The 24,174-nt window shown below is 28.0% G+C and overlaps 1 protein-coding gene across 1 annotated transcript; it reads right to left on the reverse strand.

The window, feature by feature from the left end:
• Positions 1-353: 353 nt before the first annotated feature.
• Positions 354-21,362, reverse strand: LOC132949146 (MATH and LRR domain-containing protein PFE0570w-like). Its single transcript, XM_061019925.1, has 19 exons — positions 21,286-21,362; positions 17,687-18,788; positions 13,426-16,565; positions 13,233-13,352; positions 12,810-12,929; positions 12,490-12,538; positions 12,335-12,408; positions 11,828-11,947; positions 11,405-11,524; positions 10,982-11,101; positions 10,559-10,678; positions 10,136-10,255; positions 9,810-9,929; positions 9,345-9,393; positions 9,190-9,263; positions 9,016-9,078; positions 6,861-6,998; positions 1,736-1,913; positions 354-1,670 (listed from the first exon to the last, which is right to left on the reverse strand). Exons 1-19 carry the CDS (start codon positions 21,360-21,362, stop codon positions 1,455-1,457), a joined length of 6,120 nt encoding a protein of 2,039 aa, XP_060875908.1. The 3' UTR covers positions 354-1,454.
• Positions 21,363-24,174: the final 2,812 nt, after the last annotated feature.

Raw genomic sequence — 24,174 nt, forward strand, 5'->3', positions numbered from 1 at the left:
TTAAAATAATGTTTAAAAAATAATGCAGTCTCACCCTTTGAAGGTTTACAGTTTTCACGGTGTTTTTAAATATGCAGCCAGTAGGTACTTCGTATTTAACGATTATCGCCTATTATTATAATATATCAACTATCTTATTATAAATTTAAAGGGAACGAAACCCAATTACTTACTATTTATTAACCCAATACCATTTTTTTTTTTTTTTTTAGTTATTACAATTAAGGACTTAAATCTATTTATGTAGACTAAATAATAATAATAATAATAATAATAATAAAAATAATAATAATAGTAATAATAATAATAATAATAATAATTACTACATCAAAACATTACTGCATTAGGTATTTAGTATCTTAAATTAGTTGTAAAAATGAAAAAAAACATTAGAATTTAAACACAGAAACAAGATTTTTTGTAATTTTTAATTATAAACATTAAACACTGCAGTTTTTACTTGAGCAACGTCTAATTGATTATTCTACATTATCTTTAAAATAATGTTTAAAAAATAATGCAGTCTCACCCTTTGAAGGTTTACAGTTTTCACGGTGTTTTTAAATATGCAGCCAGTAGGTACTTTGTATTTAACGATTATCGCCTATTATTATAATATATCAACTATCTTATTATAAATTTAAAGGGAACGAAACCCAATTACTTACTATTTATTAACCCAATACCATTTTTTTTTTTTTTTTAGTTATTACAATTAAGGACTTAAATCTATTTATGTAGACTAAATAATAATAATAATAATAATAATAATAATAATAATAATAATAATACAAATAATAATAATAATAATAATAATAATAATAAACTATATATGATGGGTTATAATTACAAAAAACATCAAAAGTATGAATATTAAATAAATCCAATTGAAGTGTGGTTGATTTTAAATTACTTGAAACAATTGATGGAAAGGTTTTTGATTCAGCTTTAATAACTCCTCTGCTTTCATTGTTGTCCTATTATCTTCGTTAATGTTTATATCATCATCAACAATAATAACTTCATTGGTAGGAAATGAACAACTATTATCAATTAATTTAACCACATTTAGGGAACTATTATTCAATCTAATAGGTTTTTTTAACATCAGTCTTCGAGACTTGAATATCATTGGTTTTATTTCTTTGTGCTGAAGCAAATTTCATGTTAAATGGTTTCTTGATTTTGTTAACTTCTACCATGGCTGGTTGTCAAATTACAAGAATTTTGTATTATTTCTACTATTAATACACCTTACACTTGATGCATTTATTTCATATACTCTTTTTTGTTTCAATAGTTTACCATCGTATGTAGTCAATGTATTTTACAAGCATTCGCATTCATATTATATATTTACAGAAATATCATTTTTGGGTTTGCCATATAATCATTTATAAATATATTTATTTATCATTTTTGTATTAGTATCTTTTTTATCTCCAAACGAACTTTTAGGTGGGCGTATCACTATCATCAGAATCAGTGCACTCATCGATAGTATATTTATATAATGTATCACCGATTGTTTCTTTGCTAATAATTACATTATTATTACAGGGATCGTCTTTTAAATCAGGAAATCGCATGTCAATAATACTATAGTCAAGTTTCTTCATTCCACCATCTTTACTGTTACCATAATGTGTATCAATAGCATCTTTAAGTTCCTACAAACAAATAAAATATAAATATAAAACGTTAAATACAATATTTAAGAGACAAAATGTAATACCTGACAATTATTTTGAAGTTCATATTGAAATTTACTAGCATCACGAACAACTATAGAGTCAGACCTATTGATCATTATAGTATTATATGATAAGATCAAAAAATTTAATTGAAGTTCTGTGAGGTTTGTTATTTCTCCTGCAGCAATCTTTCTTTTAATATCTCGTGATTCAACTGGACTGTAAAATAAACAATTTTTCAATAAATAGAATATCATAAACATAAATAAAACAAAATAATAACTATTCATCCATGAAAGAATTTATAGTCATAATATAAACCAAACACAAAGTTAATTTAAAAACAATTAAATAATAATTGAAATAAGTAGATTAAAAAATATCTTATAAAATGAAAAAAAAATATTATAACAGGTACATATTATGCAACGATATATTATATTATGTAGTATTAATTTCAAACTTTATTTTAAATTATATTTAATATTACTATAGACTTGCTTCAATCAAAATGTTAAATCCTGTAAAAATATAATACAGAGAAAACTCTAATAATGGAAAAAACCTTGATTAAGAGATCGCTACACAGACATTTGTTATCTCCGTCTTACAAGTGCCTAACATACCAATTTTAAGGTTTGGATTAAAATTTAAAGGTAAGATAATTGTCTTTTAATTTGTGTGTCGTGAAATTCGGTTCAACTGAACACGATCAATAACTCGACTTTAAATTTAAGCTGGGTGCTATCTAATTATTATTTAAAATTCATAAGACATGAAATAGTGGACTGTAAGATTTATTGATATATACTATCGTCAAATGAATTTGATACAAGAGAATAACTTAACGTATGTTAAGTCCTAACCACGGTCATCTACTCAGGTTAGGAATTGGCGTATAATTCTCTATAGCGAGTTTTGACCCGCGTGGCGTGCATGCGAACTAATTTCGCTGCCTGTAACAGGACCATTGATTAGTAAATAAGTGATTACATACACTTGTTGATATAATGATTTTTACCTATTTTTCGTATTAGTAACATTGTTTTCATGTATTAATTATTATTAAATATTGTTAAGCCTTTGAATAATTGTGTATTAGTGTAGGTATAGGTAGTTATTTTATTTAATTGTAAAGGATAAGTCATTTCATTATTAAGTTAACATAAAAAATTAGCTATTTAGTATTTTTATCAGTAAGCAAAAAGATACTCTATGAACATGTTCAATTCCCAGTGGCGTGCCCATGGATTTACAATGGGGGGGGGGGGACACCTTTTTTTTAAATAAACAAAAAAAGCGAGTAAGTGAAAGTCGCTCTGCTGTACAGTAGGCTACAAGTGGGTGACGGTAACTTTGAATTCAATTATATATATCATGAGTGCAAACAAAGGTTCTGAGCAGAGGTGGTTTGATAGCCTAGGATATTTTATATTATACTTATATTGTTATTATTAATATAAATACATTTTTAACTACAAAATCATTTTAGAAGCTTGTGGTTTTACAATGGTATTATTTATTTATTTTTTTTGTCCTTGATACAAAATTTCTACCAGAAAGAGTGCTTTGATTTCAACATATTGTATCTTATATTTTAGCAAATTGGATCTAGATGGTACTTTAAAGAGGTAGTTTTTCGATTTACTCAAAAGTAATTTAATGCTACGGAAAAATCACTGCCGAATTACGAAAAACCCCTTAAAACATGATTTTAATTTCTAACACTTTATTCATCACCATAGAAACGAATAAAAAATAATAATATTTTAATATTAATTCAACTTAAAGGCTATAGGTAATAAACAATAACAATATAAAATATCCAGACTGACGAACAGTCTCCGCTCAGAATCATTTTTCATATACAATGATATTATATGATTGAACTCAAGTTTAATACAATCCATTATACATTAACTCACTTGTAACCTACTGTACAGCAAAGTGACATAAACTTATCCGCTTTTTAAATTTTAAGTTTGATACATTTTGTCAAAATCTGAACTTTAAATGCTTATAAAAAAAATTGTGCATATGTATTTTTAATATTTTTCAACTGCTATTGTAAAAATATATTAGGAGCCGTGTATTATATTTTCAAGCTTTTTGACCAAACAAATAAAAATTTATTAATATATATTACACAAAAAAAAAATTCAATATTAGAAAATCGCTACATGAGAAATCGAGTGAATATCCAATGATTCTTGAAATGTGAACTTCAGACGCTCATAAAAATTTTATTTGACTTTCCGGTAAACATTTTTTTTTGATAAAGGTAGACAAACTTTTTACTTATGAGGAATTTTGTATTAAATTATCAAATCTTCGATAGTTAGATAAAAAATTTCTAACTCAAAATAATTTTCAAATTTTCGTGATTTTTATATAATTTGTCAAAATTCGAACTAAATGCTTATAAAAAAAAATTGTGACTGTATTTTTAATATTTTTCAACTGCCATTGTAAGAATATATTAGGAGCCTCGTATTAAATTTCAAGCTTTACTCAACGATTAAAATTAATAATTTAGAAAAATTAATGACTCTTAACAGCTGTAATAACTAATAAGTGGTTTTCTGTTGGTAGGTAAAAAAAAGACAACGGGTGGGGGGATATACCCTCCCCCTGAGCACGCCACTGTGAAAATTCCTGATTTTTATACTTATTAACTAGGTCTGCGTTTGGACGAATTACCTTTTTTCGCTCATAATAAAAGTAATGTGTTTGGGCGAGTTTCTTATAATGTGTTTGAGCGAGCAATATAAAAGATAAAAATCTAATCAGATTAAGATAAAAATTATAATAAAATATTGTTAAGAGAATATGGTACCAATTCCGAACTTGGTGTTTGGCATAAATATTTTTTTGGATTACCATATTTACCACCCAACGAAGTAGGTGATGGTTTTATTGAACTTATGTCAATTGCTCCAAAAACTCAAAATAGCATTGAATTTACAGATTATATACTTGATACATATATTACAGAGGATGCTATTTTTCCTCCTTATTTATGGGCAAGGAAACCTGAAAATGATCCAAACACAACAAATGGAGCCGAATCATTTCATGCACATTATAATTCTTAATTTTATTCATCGCATCCAAATGTATATCAAGTAATTAATGTGTTACAACAAATTCAAGTAGAAACTAACACAAAATGTAATGCTATAAATAAAAATATTTACAATATTCGACGAAAAGTCATATTAGAAAAACAAGAATATTTAAAAACGAGCTGGGATAAGTATATGTCAGGTGAAATTAAGATTTTAGATTAAATACAACGTATGGGCGTAAAATTCCCAGGAAAAAAAATTTAAAAAACAAATATATTTTTTTTTTAATTTTATAACTATTTTTATAATTTTTAAACTTAATATTATTATTATATATTTACATAATATTTTTACTTCAGACAGTCCCAAGTCTGTCAAAATGAGAGGGGAAATTGATTGATAAAATACAGCATCCTAATATATTAAAAAAAAGGTCGCCCAAACACATTACAATGTTTTAAAATCACTCGCCCAATCACATTATGCTAAATTGCCCAAACACATTGCAATTTTTAAAAATTCGTCCAAACGCATTACGCTCATTAATTAGGAGGGCATCAGCACACTGTTTTCTCATTCTGGCTTATGCGCAACATATTTACTTATTTACTAAAACACATTTACGCAGAATCGTTTTTTTTTCGAGTAATTTTCGAGTAAAATAACCTATTACTTAAACGATAGAGAATAATATTTTTGAGGGTATGATATATCGATTTGTCTATATTATATTTTCTCAAAAACCATTTAAATAACAAATTTTAAAATTTAAATAGTGTACTTCGAACCTGACCAAGACTTAATCATGATTTTTGGGCAAGACTAACATGGTGCTCAATTATTGGACTGTTATTGACCTCCGTGTGTACCATTTGACTATCTGCACTCTGGCCGGGGTCGATGTATCTGCACCAGACTACTCTGAATCCGACTGACACTCGAATAACAAATCGTGACACTACTTTTACACTACTAATGAGTAGATGCCCGACATGTATAAACGGCGATCACGGGTTAGCCGACAACGCGAGTGATCACAACTCGAGCGTGTGGGAAACGGTAAGTCGGCAACCGATACACCGCGGAATCCACGCGTAAACAACAAATGGCGACGATCCAGAATCGGTATTACGTAATACGATGAACGGCAATAGATAGACCCGTTTTACGTTACCGCATCGTCGTGATGCGCACACTATCGAACGCCTATCTCACAACATCAGCTACATGCGGCGAGCGATAAATTGAATGAACTCGTAACACCCACAATGGCGACTGTAGACCTGAGAAAAGAACGGCGAACGAACGTAAAAACGGGGTCGACTTCGTGGTGGTTTTTACCATGGCTAAATATATTTACATACTGGTCTGCGATAGACCGCGCCGTATCAGTGTCACCGACCGCGCATGTGTGGTGGGAACCGGATCGGGTCACAATAATGCAAAATGAAAAGGTCAGCGTATTCTGGTACATTGATGGAGTCCAAACATAATCATTTTTCGTTTAAAAGCTTTTTATTATATTTTAATTTTAAAGTAAGTTATGAGTACTTTAAAATTGTTTGTACATCTTAAAATACTCATAACTTGCTTTCAAATTAAAATATAACAAATAGCTTTGAGATGCCCTTAATAATAATTTTACTTTTACATTTTATAAGAGGTCAATTCACTCTAATTTTTAAACTAACAGAGATAAACGTGACCCATGTTACGCACTTGTAAGACGGAGACAAAAGTCTGTGTAACGAACTCTTAGTTAAGATTTTTTCCAAAAAACATCTGTGTTATTGACAGTACGTGCACGTTGGGGAGCGCTCCGCTATTTATTTTATAGTCACTCACACTAATGATGCACACATTTACACGACTCGCATGCAAACACACAGAATATTGCCTAATAGGCAATATAGTATATTGAACTCCTTAAACAGAGTACTGACCTGTTTTAATACACAGTATTAATACACTTTAATTGAATTTATTTGATGATACAAATATTAATCATTACTTTTAAGTTTGAACTAATAAATAATAATTTAAATTAATTACTTTCATAAATTATATGACTTTTTACTAAGATTTTAAATATGCTTACCATTTTATAACATCAACATATGGTGGAGGTAGACCCGTAACTTCCTTGTTCAGAGTTGAAATACATTTGTTTTTTTTACATAAAATGTTAAAAAAAAATTTCATAAGCCTTTTGCATGTTTCTTTATTTTCATTAGATCTAAAAAAACAAATTGATAGTAATTAAACATGTATAGTATATAAATAATAAATATATATATGGGATTATAGATATCAGATATGATAATATTATAACATTATATTATACTAAAATGATATAAATTTATAACTTTTAATTGTTTCTCTTCTATGTTGAAAACGAATATCCGTAGATTCTTGACACTTTCGCCAAATTTTATTTTCCATGCATGATACAATTTTCAAAATATTTTGACTCTTAAAATTATTTATAGGCATGTTCAATTTTCAATTTTTTTTAGGTTCCTCAAAAGTTATTTTAATAGCAGTTAAAAATAATTAAGATTCATAGAACACAATTTTTTTTTATAACATGCTGTTGCAGCAGGACAAATGATTTCAGTATCGGTTTTAAAGATAACATTACAATGTGCATCATATTAAACATTTTTGATTAACTTTGTTGTATTACTAATAGCATTTGTTTTTTTATTATTATTTATCGTAAACAATTTTCTTATAAAATATTATTTTTAAAAAGAACACACTTTGACAGTGGTCCCGAAGAAAATTAAATTCATATTTTATCCACTCAAAAAAATATATAACTTATGCAGAAATGTGAACACTGATATGCTGAAGGCACTTTTTCTATGTCACTAAATTTTGATAATTTAAACTGTACTAGGAATTCAAATTCATCATTTTTCTTCCATCGGTATTTGCATAATATGTATTGCATAATTGGTATATTATACCAAATAAAAAGAAAAATACACATGTTCATTTCTACAAAGCATTAAAAACATTGAAGGAATCATCAAATCCAAAGTTTTTTAAAAATTAAAGTTGACTGAAAAGTCTGTGATAAATGTAATTCAAAGTATTTCAAGTACTATTAAATCAGGTTGTAGGTGGTTTAAACTTTTGTCATCCAACTATAATATGGAAATCTATAGATTCGTTTAAGAAATAGGAGAACTTTAAATAGTTACAAACAGAACAAGTAATCGCGGGAAATACTATATGGGTATTAAACATAAGTACAAAGACCGGTCAGAACGAATTATAAAAATATATGATGACTATCATAAGAAGAATAAAGTAGCCTTTATTAATAGGAATAGCCCATGATTTTCATCTTCGATTTTAAATTCAACTTATATATTATTTTAAACTTAATTCATTATTAATATAATTCATTATAAAATCATATTTTAAATAATTGTATATAAAAATAACTATTAATTGGCTGTATTATAATATTTGTGTAATATGTAATTTGTACCTAAATATTTTATGAATTATTATAAATTAAAATTTTTATGTATAATTTTTATTTATTTAATTTTTATTTAACAACCAAAACATAATAATATTAATATTTAATCATATTGCCATAAAATCGAATTTGTAAAGAATAATATGAATAATATCAACTGTGCTAAAGGAGCTAAGACTATTTTGTAATGTTTATTTTTAAATGAGTTATATAGATTTTAAATTTTAAATTATCTAACTAATTATAAATCATAGTAAAATAAAAATTTGGAAAACAATTTTTTTGCTTAAACACAGTTCATATTCACCTCTATGAATTCAATGAACTGTAAATTTGATCTGATAATAAGTTATTAACTATAAATGAACTGTAGAAAAAATTTAATGCATAGATTTCTTATGTTATGCGGAGTGGCGCCGAAGTGTTTAAAACATGCTATGACATTATACAATCGAGGAGCCCCCCATCATCACCCTTTTTTAATTTCACAATCAGATGCAATCTCGAAGCACCTACAAATTGCCATGTATACGTTTTAACGTAAACTCGGGATTCGCGGAGAGATCCTCTGCAGTACCCTACAATGCCCCCCCCCCACAATATAAAAAATATACTATGACATAATATGTTATAGATAAATTAGGTGATCGGCGCCACTGGTTATGCGAATGTAACACAAAGACACAAGCGAGTACAACATTCTCTCAAAGGATCATCCAATTATGTTTAATTAAAAATAACATAAAATTCATCTTACTTCTCCACAAATTGTTTTTTATATTGACGTGGCACAACTGTGGTTGAATTTTGCTGAGCGTAACTGCAAATGTCATAATATTAATATAAATAAAAATATTTATAATTTTGAAGCAAAAACAACCATGAGCTTTATAAAATATTTAATCAAAATTAACATGAAATTGCATCTTACTTGTTCATGACATAATTTTTACAACCCCTTAGACCAAGACTCCTTCTGGTTCTTTTAGCTGGAGGATCTACTTCCTATAAAGAACCATATTACAAACATATAAATTAATTTGAACAAATATAAATAAATTTTAAAATTCTGAATAGGTAACATACTTTTATTGATGTGTTACTTTTTGCCACATTTTGAGATGTTTTATTTCTGCTGAAATTGACATAGTGCAAATTCAAATTTAAAATAATTTATAAGACTTATTGCAAAATATTAGAAGAAAACATGCATGTAGCTTGTAGCTACAAACAGTTAAAAACTATAAACAGTTTTATTTATATTTTTTTAGAAACTAGTTTTACTTTTATTAATTAATATTTGTTATCAATTGTCTTAGTTGTTTTTAACCCTAGATTTCATACCTATCAACATTCCACATTTATATATGAAAAAACCATAAACTATTAACTATAGTTAACATCTGAATGTAAAATAAAATAGTATACATGTATAATGTAATAGACCCGCAATTGTTTTAATATCAATGAAGAACAGTTTACGATGGTCCAATAATTATATGTTGACTTAATTAAAACTATTGTATTAAATTGTATTTAAGTGTATCATACCTGTTCTCTTGATTATTTTCAGTTGGAACATCAATTTTACTTTTGCGGCCTCGTTTCTTGGGAGGCAGCTTATATAACTGAGTTGTAGTTACAATTTGTTTTTGAATTTGGTCAAGTGTTCTATAAAACGAAAAGAATGTCAACTTAATTAAAAATAAGACTACATATAGGCAGATGTATTTAGCTACACAAAAGAAAGATTTATAAAATGTATAACATATTTAATAGGAATTCAAGAAATAATAAATTCTCAATTTCAGTATAAAAACAATTCATAATTCATATACCATACTATTATATTAAATTGTATTTAAGTGTATAAAAACCTGTTCTGTTGAATTTTTTCAGTTAGAATATCAATTTTACTTTTGCGGCCTCGTTTCTTAGGAAGCGGCTTAACTAACTGAGCTGTAGTTACAATTGGTTTTTGAATTTGGTCAAGTGTTCTATAAAACGAAAAGAATGTCGACTTAATTAAAAATAAGACTACATATAGGCAGATGTATTCAGCTAAACAAATGAAAGATTTATAAAATGTATAAATAAGGATTTAAAAATTAAAAATCTGTTTAAAATTAATATTATTAATGAATGTCAAATAAGACATTGTTATGATTTTGTTTGTCAAAATAAGAAGTACATATTTAATAGGAATACAAGAAATAATAAATTCTCGATTTCAATATAAAAACAATTCATAATTCATATACTATACTATTATATTAAATTGTATTTAAGTGTATAAAAACCTGTTCTGTTGAATTTTTTCAGTTAGAATATCAATTTTACTTTTGCGGCCTCGTTTCTTAGGAGGCGGCTTAACTAACTGAGCTGTAGTTACAATTGGTTTTTGAATTTGGTCAAGTGTTCTATAAAACAAAAAGAATGTCGACTTAATTAAAAATAAGACTACATATAGGCAGATGTATTCAGCTACACAAATGAAAGATTTATAAAATGTATAAATAAGGATTTAAAAATTAAAAATCTGTTTAAAATTAATATTATTAATGAATGTCAAATAAGACATTGTTATGATTTTGTTTGTCAAAATAAGAAGTACATATTTAATAGGAATACAAGAAATAATAAATTCTCGATTTCAATATAAAAACAATTCATAATTCATATACTATACTATTATATTAAATTGTATTTAAGTGTATAAAAACCTGTTCTGTTGAATTTTTTCAGTTAGAATATCAATTTTACTTTTGCGGCCTCGTTTCTTAGGAGGCGGCTTAACTAACTGAGCTGTAGTTACAATTGGTTTTTGAATTTGGTCAAGTGTTCTATAAAACAAAAAGAATGTCGACTTAATTAAAAATAAGACTACATATAGGCAGATGTATTCAGCTACACAAATGAAAGATTTATAAAATGTATAAATAAGGATTTAAAAATTAAAAATCTGTTTAAAATTAATATTATTAATGAATGTCAAATAAGACATTGTTATGATTTTGTTTGTCAAAATAAGAAGTACATATTTAATAGGAATACAAGAAATAATAAATTCTCGATTTCAATATAAAAACAATTCATAATTCATATACTATACTATTATATTAAATTGTATTTAAGTGTATAAAAACCTGTTCTGTTGAATTTTTTCAGTTAGAATATCAATTTTACTTTTGCGGCCTCGTTTCTTAGGAGGCGGCTTAACTAACTGAGCTGTAGTTACAATTGGTTTTTGAATTTGGTCAAGTGTTCTATAAAACAAAAAGAATGTCGACTTAATTAAAAATAAGACTACATATAGGCAGATGTATTCAGCTACACAAATGAAAGATTTATAAAATGTATAAATAAGGATTTAAAAATTAAAAATCTGTTTAAAATTAATATTATTAATGAATGTCAAATAAAACATTGTTATGATTTTGTTTGTCAAAATAAGAAGTACATATTTAATAGGAATTCAAGAAATAATAAATTCTCGATTTCAATATAAAAACAATTCATAATTCATATACTATACTATTATATTAAATTGTATTTAAGTGTATAAAAACCTGTTCTGTTGAATTTTTTCAGTTGGAATATCAATTTTACTTTTGCGGCCTCGTTTCTTGGGAGGTGGCTTATATAATTGAGTCGTAGTTACAATATGTTTTTGAATTTGGTCAAGTTCTCTATAAAATGAATATAATATTTAAAATAATTGTAGATTAAAATAACTGGTAAAAAACATTATTGACTGTATTGGAATATTGGTGTAATGTATAATTTCAAATTGATTTAATTTTTGTTTTACAATCAAAACATTATTAAATTAATGTTCTTATATTTGAATACTAGTGTAATAAACTAAAATAATAACTGTCGTAATTAAAAATGTTAGTTTATTATCGATCAATTATCCTAGTGCCAATTTTACACGCAATCAAATAGATTCGATAACAGACTACATAGAATTATTATACAGGATCTTATACTGTAGGTTAAAATTTCTTACGCAAAAACTACTATTAAGTTTATAAATTATTTTATCAAAAATTTAACATTAAATTGCATCTTACTTGTTCACGGAATCATTTTTACAACCACGTAGCCTAAGACTCATTCTGGTTCGTTTAGCTGGAGGTTCTGCCTCCTATAAAAAACCATTTAACAAATTAATACATTCATTTGAACAAGAATAAATTAAATTTAAAGTTCTAAATAGGCAACATACTTCTATTAATGTGTTACTTTCTACCACATTTTGAGATGTTTTATTTCTGCTGAAATTAACATATTTCTAATTAAAATTTAAAATAATTTATAAGACTTATTGCTAAATTTTAAAAATAAATATGCATGTAGAGGTTGTAGACACAAGCGTTTAAGAATTATAATTTTTTTTATTGAAATTGTTATGTTTTGCTTGTCAAAATAAGAAGTACATATTTAATAAGAATTCAAGAAATAATAAATTCTTGATTTCAGTATAAAAACAATTCATAATTCATATACCATGCTATTATATTAAATTGTATTTAAGTGTATAAAAACCTGTTCTGTTGAATTTTTTCAGTTAGAATATCATTTTTACTTTTGCGGCCTCGTTTCTTAGGAGGCGGCTTAACTAACTGAGCTGTAGTTACAATTGGTTTTTGAATTTGGTCAAGTGTTCTATAAAACGAAAAGAATGTCGACTTAATTAAAAATAAGACTACATATAGGCAGATGTATTCAGCTACACAAATGAAAGATTTATAAAATGTATAAATAAGGATTTAAAAATTAAAAATCTGTTTAAAATTAATATTATTAATGAATGTCAAATAAAACATTGTTATGATTTTGTTTGTCAAAATAAGAAGTACATATTTAATAGGAATTCAAGAAATAATAAATTCTCGATTTCAATATAAAAACAATTCATAATTCATATACTATACTATTATATTAAATTGTATTTAAGTGTATAAAAACCTGTTCTGTTGAATTTTTTCAATTGGAATATCAATTTTACTTTTGCGGCCTCGTTTCTTAGGAGGTGGCTTATCTATGTGAGTTGTAGTTACAATTTGTTTTTGAATTTGGTTATGTGTTCTATATAACAAAAAATTATTGCCATATAAAATTAACATTAACTTCTATATCATAGTTAGTGAAATTTACTTACGGCTTAATATCTTGTTGCTTTATAAAATTGTTAACTGATCGTTGATGTACTTCGTGTATGACGTTTCTAACACTGACACTAGGGTCAATGTTTATATCTCTATTGTTCTTTTTATCATATAATGTATTTGAAGTAGTATTCCGTTTACTATTGTCATCTGTATTCCTAGTTTGTTTTTTAAACTCATAAATAGAAATTGATGGATTCTCGACTCTAGTTGGATTTGCACTAGATGATGAGGATCCGGAAGATTTTATTTGTGGTCGTAGTTTAGTAGATACGTTTTTAGAAACATATGATTTTTTAAGGTTTTCTTCAACCATTAGTCCATTTGTCCTTGTGATCATCTTAACTTCAGCTGAATTTGTTTCTATTTCTTTAGAGGTTTTTACTCCAGATCCCATATACTTCCTTCTTCCTAGTTCACTTAGATAAAAGGTTTCAAATTCATTATTTGTAGGCGCTTTTCTACTTTCAATCAATTCTTGTTCTATATTTGTATCATTTCCTACATGCTCGTTGCTTTTCTTAAAATGTACAGGAGAAACAACTCCATAATTCTTTACCAAATTGTCCTCTGAATGACCAAATGATCGATTATATCTTTGGTCTTTGACTTGCTTCAAAGTAGATCTCTTACCTAATTCTTTTACATTTGTTTCTTCAACAGCAATATTTTTTCTTAATTCGGCTTCCTTATGTTTTTTTGTTTCAACTTCTTTAGCTATTTTTATCATATCGTTATTCAATATTTCTAATTCAACGTCTTCAACTCTTTTCATTTCTGCTTCTACACATTTTCTAGATATAATTTCATCAGCTCTTAGTTTCTCATCTTTATTAGATCTTTGTATTTCAGCTTCCACAACTCTTTGTTTTTCAGCTTCCTCAATGGATTGTATTTGGAACTCCAAATATCCTCTATGTACTTGAACAGATTCAGTATTAAATTCATTATAATATGTATTGTTTTCATTATTTTTAATGTTTTCGATGTATTCATTGGTTCTATTGTTTTCATTGTTTTCATTGTATTCATTATATTCATTATATTGATCGTATATTGGATTATATTCGTTGAATTCATTACGTTCGCTATATTCATTTTTTAAACAAATATCTTCATCAATTATTTCTTCTTTAATTTCCTCTTTAACTAATACGCTCATAGCTAATTGATTATTTTCATCAGATGTCGATTCTTTACTAATGCTTGCATAAAATTCTTGTATCTTTTTGTCCATTGCTATTCTATCCATTTCCTTTTCTTCTTCTTCTATTTTTTCAAGTCTTTTTCGCTCTTCTTCAATTTTTATTTTTTCTTGTAATTCTTTTATCTTTCTTTCATTCTCTTCTTTTTTCTTTAATTCTTTAACTTCAGATGTAATATTTGTTACAGTAATGCATGGCGGAAATTTAATATTTATTGGTTTAATGGTACTTGTTCTTCGTTTTTGTATGCTTACGTCTGATATTACACCCTGTAAAACAGGTATTCCAGTGACTGATACTGTAGAGCTTTGACCGTCATAAATTTCCTCAGACTGACAAAAACTCCCTTTCAAATGATTTACTCCTTGGTTTGTAGTCTTTGATTCTTTGATATCTTCAATGTCTTTTGTAGTAAATGACTGTTGTTGTAATCTAGTGATCTGATTAAAGGTATCAAAAGCACCAATAGTTGAATCACTTTCACTTACAGAAGAATCACCTTGATCCACACCAACTGTATCTATACGTTCCTCCATTTCATTACTATCTAACGAACCACATTCAATCAATGAATTTAATTCTTCATTATCAAAAGAGTGCATTTCGACAATTTCTTCAACACCATTATATAATTCAGAAGATGTTTGAGAGATCGATTGATCAAAATCAAAATCTAGTTCTTTAATGAATTGGTTGTTGGACTCATTTATGTTACTATTTGTTCTACTTTTCGTTACACTATCTTGAAGACTCTGTTTTTTTGTAGTATCTAAAATATTTTGGGCTTTTCCAAACATATTCCATGGTGTTTTATCATTTTTATTTATTTTTTCATCCAATTGAAGTGTGGTTGATTTTGAATTACTTGAAACAGTAGAAGAGAAGGTTTTTGATTCAACTTTACTTAATAACTCCTTCGCATTCATTGTTGTCCTATTATCTTCGTTAATATTTATATCATCATCAATAATAATAACTTCATCGGCAGGTAATGAACAACTACTATCAATTAACTTAACCTCATTAGGGGAACTATTATTCAATATAATAGGTTCATTAACATCGGTGTTTGAGATTTGAATATCATTAGTTTTATTTATCTGCTCTGAAGCAGATTTCAGGTTACACGGTTTCTTGATTTTATTAACCACTACAATTACTCCTTTTTGTTTCACTGGTTTACTATCAGATGTAGTCATTGTATTTTGCAAAAATCGGCTATCTTTGCGTAACGAAATAGCATGTTCACAAGCATTCACAGAAACATTAACAGAAACATCCTCTTTGGTTTTGCCCAACAAGCATTTATGATTTGGATGTACAGGTATTTTCTCTGCCATTTTATTACTTGTTTCTTTACTATTAACTTTATTATTTGTCAATAAATTATCTCCAGGATTTGATAGACGAAGTCTTTGCAAGGAAGACCGTGTCATTTTAGAAGAAGATGGAGTTTGTATTTCATCTTGAACGGATGATAATGGTTCAACTTCAATTTGATCTATATCAAGCAGATCATTGTCAATTAAATTAGGTTCTTTAATTTGAGATTCCACATTTTGTTGTCGCAAGCTTTCACGTTCTTTCTTTCCATCAGACAGTTTAGTATCATTTAATTGTTTAACACCGCCCTCTGCTCGAGTTTGACTTCTTGTTGCTCTAGGTTCAAGTCTACTACTAGTATCTTTTTTATCTCCAAACGAACTTTTAAGAGAGTTATTTTTAGTGTCTTCATCAGTTTCACCGTCACTTAATAGATTAACAACACTTGAATTTGCTTTCGATCCATTTTTAACTGCTGAAACCGGGGTCTTGGATATCTGTTTCTTCGAAGCAGATAAATCAGATTTATTGATTTGATTAAAAGACCCAAGGGTTGTTATATTATCTACTCGTGCTCTATTTAATGATGTTGACTGCGAGTTCTCCTATAAAAATATTCACAATATATTAATTTTAATCTGTATTGAACTAAATAAGAATATTAAGGCAATTGAAAGCGGTTTAATATTTCATGCATTTCTTCCATATTTGTGGATAAAAAATTAACAATTTTAAAAATTAATTGAATTTGGTAAGCTTATATTTTTGTTATGTAGGAAATGCACTATCATTTTTTTTGCTTATTTAAAGTGGCTTGAGCATGTTTTATGGACTAATATATAGGCAATTTATATGAAGTGTACATTTAGGCTGTGTCAATGTGTGAGTAGTAAATTATCATTAGTGTGTGTAATCCGTTATCATTATAAATTTTCTAATGCACACGCACATGTCAAAACTTAGCTTAAAATGAAATATATTTCTGTTAACATAACTATTAACTACTAAACGTGATAACAAATTAAACATACTTTTTGAAGTTTGATTGTAATTTAGAATAAAAAATATTGAATTCACTAGTTTCTAGATTAGGATATTTACGAATCACTTTTTCAATTAAAATCTAATATGACCAAAATAAATAAAAATGTAATACAATTATTTCACAGAATTTCAAAATTACATTCCTACTTAATTTTAAGGTAGTTGAAAATTGAAAACCAACTTTCTAAATAGTCTAGAAATTTTGTAAGTCTATATAATTTACCACTGTTGCTTATTGGTCTAAAACGTAATTAAAATACGTGCTGACCTATAATTAGTTTTTTTTTTTAAAAAAAAGGACTCGTCAAACAATATAATAAATAAATAATATAAAATATCAGATATTTTCTACAAAATCTAGATAGAGGATTAAGATAATTTTTATAATTAAAATTTGATGGTCAATACTACTGACTTTTCTTCCACTTTTGTGGAATGAACATACTAGTCAAAAACGCATATTTTGACAAGTGGCCTTCTGCGTGCGCATACATGGAATACAACATTAAGTTTCTCAACCTTAATGATCAATAATCTACATCACTAAAATAATGTTTTGTCGAAGTCAGGAAGACTAATGATTATTTACTACATACTTACACTACAGCACTCTAGCATGTGTATTAAAATATTGACGATATTCAACACATTTAAACACATTTCTTCGTTTTTGTATGCTTACGTCTGATATTACACCCTGTAAAACAGGTATTCCAGCGACTGATACTGTAGAGCTTTGATCTTCACTTACAGAAGAATCACCTTGATCCAAACCAACTGTATCTATACGTTCCTCCGTTTCATTACTATCTAACGAACCACATTCAATCAATGAATTTAATTCTTCATTATCAAAAGAGTGCATTTCGACAATTTCTTCAACACCATTATATAATTCAGACAAAGATGTTTGAGAGATCGATTGATCAAAATCAAAATCTAGTTCTTTAATGAATTGGTTGTTGGACTCATTTATGTTACTATTTGTTCTACTTTTCGTTACACTATCTTGAAGACTCTGTTTTTTTGTAGTATCTAAAATATTTTGGGCTTTTCCAAACATATTCCATGGTGTTTTATCATTTTTATTTATTTTTTCATCCAATTGAAGTGTGGTTGATTTTGAATTACTTGAAACAGTAGAAGAGAAGGTTTTTGATTCAACTTTACTTAATAACTCCTTCACATTCATTGTTGTCCTATTATCTTCGTTAATATTTATATCATCATCAATAATAATAACTTCATCGGCAGGCCAAAATAGGCTACCTTTGCGTAACGAAATAGCATCTTTACAAGCATACCCACCAACAAAAGCATCGTCTTTGATTTTGGTCGACAAGCATTTATGATTTGGATGTACAGGTATTTTCTCTGCCATTTTATTACTTGTTTCTTTACTATTAACTTTATTATTTGTCAATAAATTATCTCCAGGATTTGATAGACGAAGTCTTTGCAAGGAAGACCGTGTTATTTTAAAAGAAGTTGGAGTTTGTATTTCATCTCGAACGGATGATAATGGTTCAACTTCAATTTGATCTATATCAAGCAGATCATTGTCAATTAAATTAGGTTCTTTAATTTGAGATTCCACATTTTGTTGTCGCAAGCTTTCACGTTCTTTCTTTCCATCAGACAGTTTAGTATCATTTAATTGTTTAACACCGCCCTCTGATCGAGTTTGACTTCTTGTTGCTCTAGGTTCAAGTCTACTACTAGTATCTTTTTTATCTCCAAACGAACTTTTAAGAGTGGTATTTTCAGTGTCTTCATCAGTTTTACTGTCAATTGATAGATCATTAAAAATTAAATTTTCCTTTCAAATCATTTTTAACTGCTGAAACTTGGGTCTTGGATATCTGTCTCTTCGAAGCTGATAAAGATTTATTGATTTGTGTTTTATATTATCTACTCATACTCTATTTAATGATGGTTTTCCTATAAAAATGTTCACAATATATTAATTTTGATCTGTATTGAATTAAATAAGAATATTAAGGCAATTGAAAGTGGTTTAATATTTCATGCATTTCTTCCATATTTGTGGAAAAAAAATTAACAATTTTAAATAAATAATTAAATTTTTTAAGTTTATATTTTTGTTGTGTAGGAAATGCATTATCATTTGTTTAAAGGGGCTTGAGCATGTTTAATGGAGGAATATTTATGCAATTTATATGACGTGTTCATTTAGGCTGTGTCAATGTGTGAGTAGTAAATTATCATTAGTGTGTGTAATCCGTTATCATTTTAAATTCATTTGAAATGAAGTTTGATTGTAATTTCAAAAAGAAATATTGAATTCACTAGTTTCTAGATTGGGTTATTTAGGAATCACTTCAATTTGCCATCGAAAATCTGACGTGCCCAAAATAAATAAAAATATAATACAATTATTCCACAGAATTTCAAAATTACATATCATCTTAATTTTAAGGTAAATGAAAATTGAAAATCAACTTTTTAAAAAGTGTAGATATTTTTTAAAATAGTCTATATTATAATTTACCTCAGCCGCTTATTGGTCTAAAACGTTGGCTTAGAACTCAATATACGATATAATAAATAAACAAAACAAAATATCAGATATTAAGAATATTTTTATAATTATTATAAGCGGATGGTTAATACTACTCGTTTCAGAGTATGAACATATTATTCAAACTGCATATTTTGACCTTAATACCTTATTCGTGTGCATACATGGGTTACAACATTATTATGTTTCTCAACCTTAAGGAAGTCAAGAAGACTAATGATTATTTACCACATACTCACACTATAGCACTCTCACATGTGCATTAAAATACTGACCACAATGAACCTATTTAAATAGACCTACTCTCAACACCTTAAAATGTATTTATTATTTAAAAAAATAAAAACTCCACATACTAAAATATAAAGTTAACTTTTATAAACAAATAAATTTTAATTTAAATGCTTTTAAATTATTATTACATTGTACAAATTGTTTAGGAATTATTCGTTGAAAACTAATATACCTAATATAAATACTTTATAATTAATAAATATTATAATATATTAATTTTATAATTGAATAAAATATCGAACAACTAAAATATATTGGTAATATTACTATATTACTATTGCATTAGATTGTAATTATTTTATTTATTTAATATTCCGTGTAAGAATTGATGTCTTAAAATGTCTCTAAAATTCTTAAATAAAAAATTGATGTCTATTTCTAATATATTGAAAAATGATATGATGTAATCAGATTTCATACCTATAGAACTTTATAAAGTCAGTCAGACATATGTCAATAACTTTATCAATATTCTTCACCACAGTCACTTACTGTGTTTTGTTGTTGATATGAAAATCTATATGCGCATAAATAATCATGATGACTGTATCAAACTGAGCCGTTTTGTTGTAATTCAACTTATTAGGACTATCACTGAACATTTCTAAATGTAAATTTATGATTTTCTACAGAAAACGATGTCCAATTGTTCTCTCTTAAAATCTGATGGGTTGCTTATTACAACGTGGAGATAATTATGTCATTGATCTTGGATTTAAATTTAGCAGTTCTCCTGACTCTAGTTTTCATATCGATATTATGATGTGTTATAAGGCGTTAAAAACTCTTGGATTCGTAATGAGACTGACTAAAGAGTTTCCCCAAATTAAGACGGTAAAAACTTTATACTGGGCGTTAGTGAGACCCATTTTGAAGTACGGTTCACTAATTTGGGACTGGTATGCTTCAAACTGATCTTTGCAGATTGAAAGAGTCCAACGCACATTTTTAAAGGATGCAAGTTTCATTTTAGGCATTTAATGTCCCCCACACCATTACTCTCCTGTCTTTAAGATTCTTGACCTTCAATCCCTAGCTGACTGTGAGCGAATGTTAAATAAGACTTTCCTAAGCGATTTCTTATCTAATGTTGTTGACTCTCCTACTATTTTATCCCTTATAACCTTTAAGTTTCCTACTCGAGCACCTGTGTCCTATATATTCCCCAATCCCCAATACAAAAGTAACTATATGAAAAAAAAAACCGTTAAGACGCATTATGTCCATCGCCAACGAGGATCCCTCTTTTCTAATCTAACTATTCTTATTGTTACTACCTTCAAATCTTTTCTTATTTTGTTGTTCTATTTTTTTATAATTGTTATTATTATTCGTATTAATGTATATTTCCTACTATTTACTTAGAATTCAAATGTATAATCTATTGTATTCAAAGGGCACCGCCCGTCAATTATTAATAAATAAATAAATAAATCTATATTTACCAATCATGAGTCCCACAATGACATGCAGGTGTGATTAACGAAAATGTTTCTCTAGGTCTAGATGTCGATCTAGACATCGATGTCCGTGTAACTGCTTCTATTAGTGGCTTCCTCTCTATCTATCTATAAATTGTACCTAAGACAAAATCCAATTTTTATACGATCGGCAGGGCTCAAAATGGTAAAATAAAAGGGGCACTATAGGTCAAAATAAAGTTAGAATCCGTAGCAGTTGTTTTAACTCAATCTAACCGTTCCAACCAACTGAAGGAATCATCATAATCTTTAAAAAAAATTATTTTTGTGATTTTGTAGAATTTTGTCAACATTTGAACAATGATTATTTAATCAGACTTTAAACACTATTACAATACCGACCAGTAAAATAGGGGAGGTAAATATGTATATAATAAAAAATATCTATAATAAAATAATGCATGTTATACATGAAGCTACACATTACACTTCATGAACACATATAAAATTTGTTGGGTGCATGTGTACCTGGGTGGGTAGTTTATGGTAAAATTAAAGTAATACGAAGTATATAATATTTAAAAATTGGCGGGATTAAATTCTGGCTGCCGCCTCCGTCGCAGTTACACACATCAAACGTCAGGAGGCGCTATTTTCAATGTTCCGAAAAATAACACGGCGGATGTCTATCTATTAGTATACTTGTCTATGGTGTGCCCTACCCAGATTCAAGAGGGCAAAGTGAATTAAATTCAGCGCGCAACACACATTTATATAGAATTGTATTTATACGTAACAATATCACTAAAAAACTATACTTAAATATTTTATTCGTACGCGATAATGTGACGGCTGCCGGTAATACGAACCGATCCGTAATCTTAGCGATAAAGTGATCACATAGTATTTTGGTAAGTGTAGAAGCCCCGTGGTTTAGGAGGTTGACCAGATGCGACTACACTTACACCAATACGCTCTGACTTCTCGTCAGAAGGGTTACACAAGTCTAATTAATAACAAAACGAGTATTTAGAGTGTGACGTGAGAACGTCGGTTATAATTTATTAAAATAAAACAATGAAACAATTCGGTAAAATATTAAAATGTCGTGTTATACGAGTTATACATGAGCGCGTGAGATGTGCGGATTCAAACGCGATAAAAAAAGCGTAGAGCGGAGTCGCGGACTCGGAGCGTCGGTTGTGTCGTGGTGCGAAAAGAGAACGAGCTTTTTGCGGCCAACGGTGTCGTGACCGTCGTAGAACGAGTTGTTGCGGCCGAGCGTAGCGGGGATCGTTCGTTACACAAAGAGGTCGTATAGACAATAATACAAAAACGAATATAATACAACATAATAATTTGAATATAAAATAAAAGCGCGCGACACGTAATGGTAATGCGTGGCGTGTAAGTGGTGATAAGAACCAGGTATCGCCATAGTATATTACGCGGACATTATGGCTATCTATATAATATTATATTTTCGTCATCGAATCGTAAAATTCCTATTCGATATTTTCTAATCATTATTATTATTACAGCGACGTCGCGTAGTCCGTCATTAGTTAACGCAGCGTCACGTAGTATTGATTTTTCTTTTGGTCAACGGTTCTAACTATTTTCTAATATAAAATGGAAAAAATGTTTAATAAGAAGTTTAACAATTTACTATTAAACAAAAACGCAAATGCTGTATTTTTAAATAAAGTAAAATACAATGAATTCATTTTAAAAGTGAATTAAGTGAAAACTAAAACAACAAAAAAGACTGTAGATGATTAAAAATTAATTAAAAATTACTATGTTGTAAATATAGGGTGTCCCATAAAGTGCAAAGACGTGTGTGTTTGTTTTGGCAGCATTTTAGATTTGGGCACCCGCAGGTAATGCTAACGCGGTTCCCCCTCCGGTCCACGATTTAACCGAAAAAAAAAAAGGTATCTGCCATGCCCGGAGTGTTCTCCAGACATCGTGACTTGTCCGAAGAAAAATGCCACCCATGACCGAGGAATCGAACCAGCGTCGGCTGCGTCGCAGCCGAATCCTTAGACCAATCGGCCACTCCGTCCCCCTTTATTAATATTATTAATACTTATTATAACTTATGAAATGTGTACCAGAAATTTAATTTTAGCCAAAATAAAAACTTAAGTTTAAAAGTTTAATTGACTTAACTTTAACTTTTTAACGAGTTAATGCCCAGTTTAAATATTATTTATTCAGTAGTAGGTTTCTAATTGGATCTATTTCAAGTTTTTTTATGTTTATTTAAATACCTTGTTAGATGGTTACCCGATTTCCTACTTTGCCCGTAACACGTGTACAGGTAATTAGGTCCTGTATCTATTATGATATATGAATATAATATTATGCCTAACACGTATACGTTTATCCGTTAAACGGATAAAATATAATGACTCGTATTTAAAAACAGTTTAAAGTTTCATCACATTGATATACATTACAATACACTGGAGCACTAACTCCGTCGTATTCGACGGACGCCGAATATCAATCTATTGGACTCTGATAAGATTAATATTAAACGATTACACTTTTTAATAATTAACAATATGTTTCTGTAATAAATATTATCGTATCGTATTTATTTCGAAATGTTTGTCTAAGCGTGGACTATGGTCATTAAATATACTTATACAATTTACAACTCGTGATATAATTGTATACCAGCTCCGAGTCATTAAGAATAAAACCTGATTTCCGGCGAGACGACTACGTAAAACCCATACGGGGATTTTAACAAAATTATTTTCTGATTATGACTCATTTATTTTACAATTAGTTATAATAAATGTTTTGATGAGTATATCAGGCAATGTGTCTAATATTTAAAATTTAAATGTTATTCGATAATTGTTAATAGATATAATAATATATAATATATTATAACAA

The sequence above is a fragment of the Metopolophium dirhodum genome, chromosome 1 (genome assembly GCF_019925205.1).
Source record: "Metopolophium dirhodum isolate CAU chromosome 1, ASM1992520v1, whole genome shotgun sequence".
Taxonomy (NCBI): Eukaryota; Metazoa; Arthropoda; class Insecta; order Hemiptera; family Aphididae; genus Metopolophium; species Metopolophium dirhodum.

Coding starts and splice junctions, on each gene's coding strand:
- LOC132949146 (XM_061019925.1), bottom strand. CDS start 21,362: ATGTCTAGATCGACATCTAGACCTAGAGAAACATTTTCGTTAATCACA. Junction 16,566..17,686: donor TACAGGGTGTAATATCAGAC/GTAAGCATACAA, acceptor ATATTTTTATAG/GAGAACTCGCAGTCAACATC. Junction 1,671..1,735: donor AACTTCAAAATAATTGTCAG/GTATTACATTTT, acceptor ATTTGTTTGTAG/GAACTTAAAGATGCTATTGA.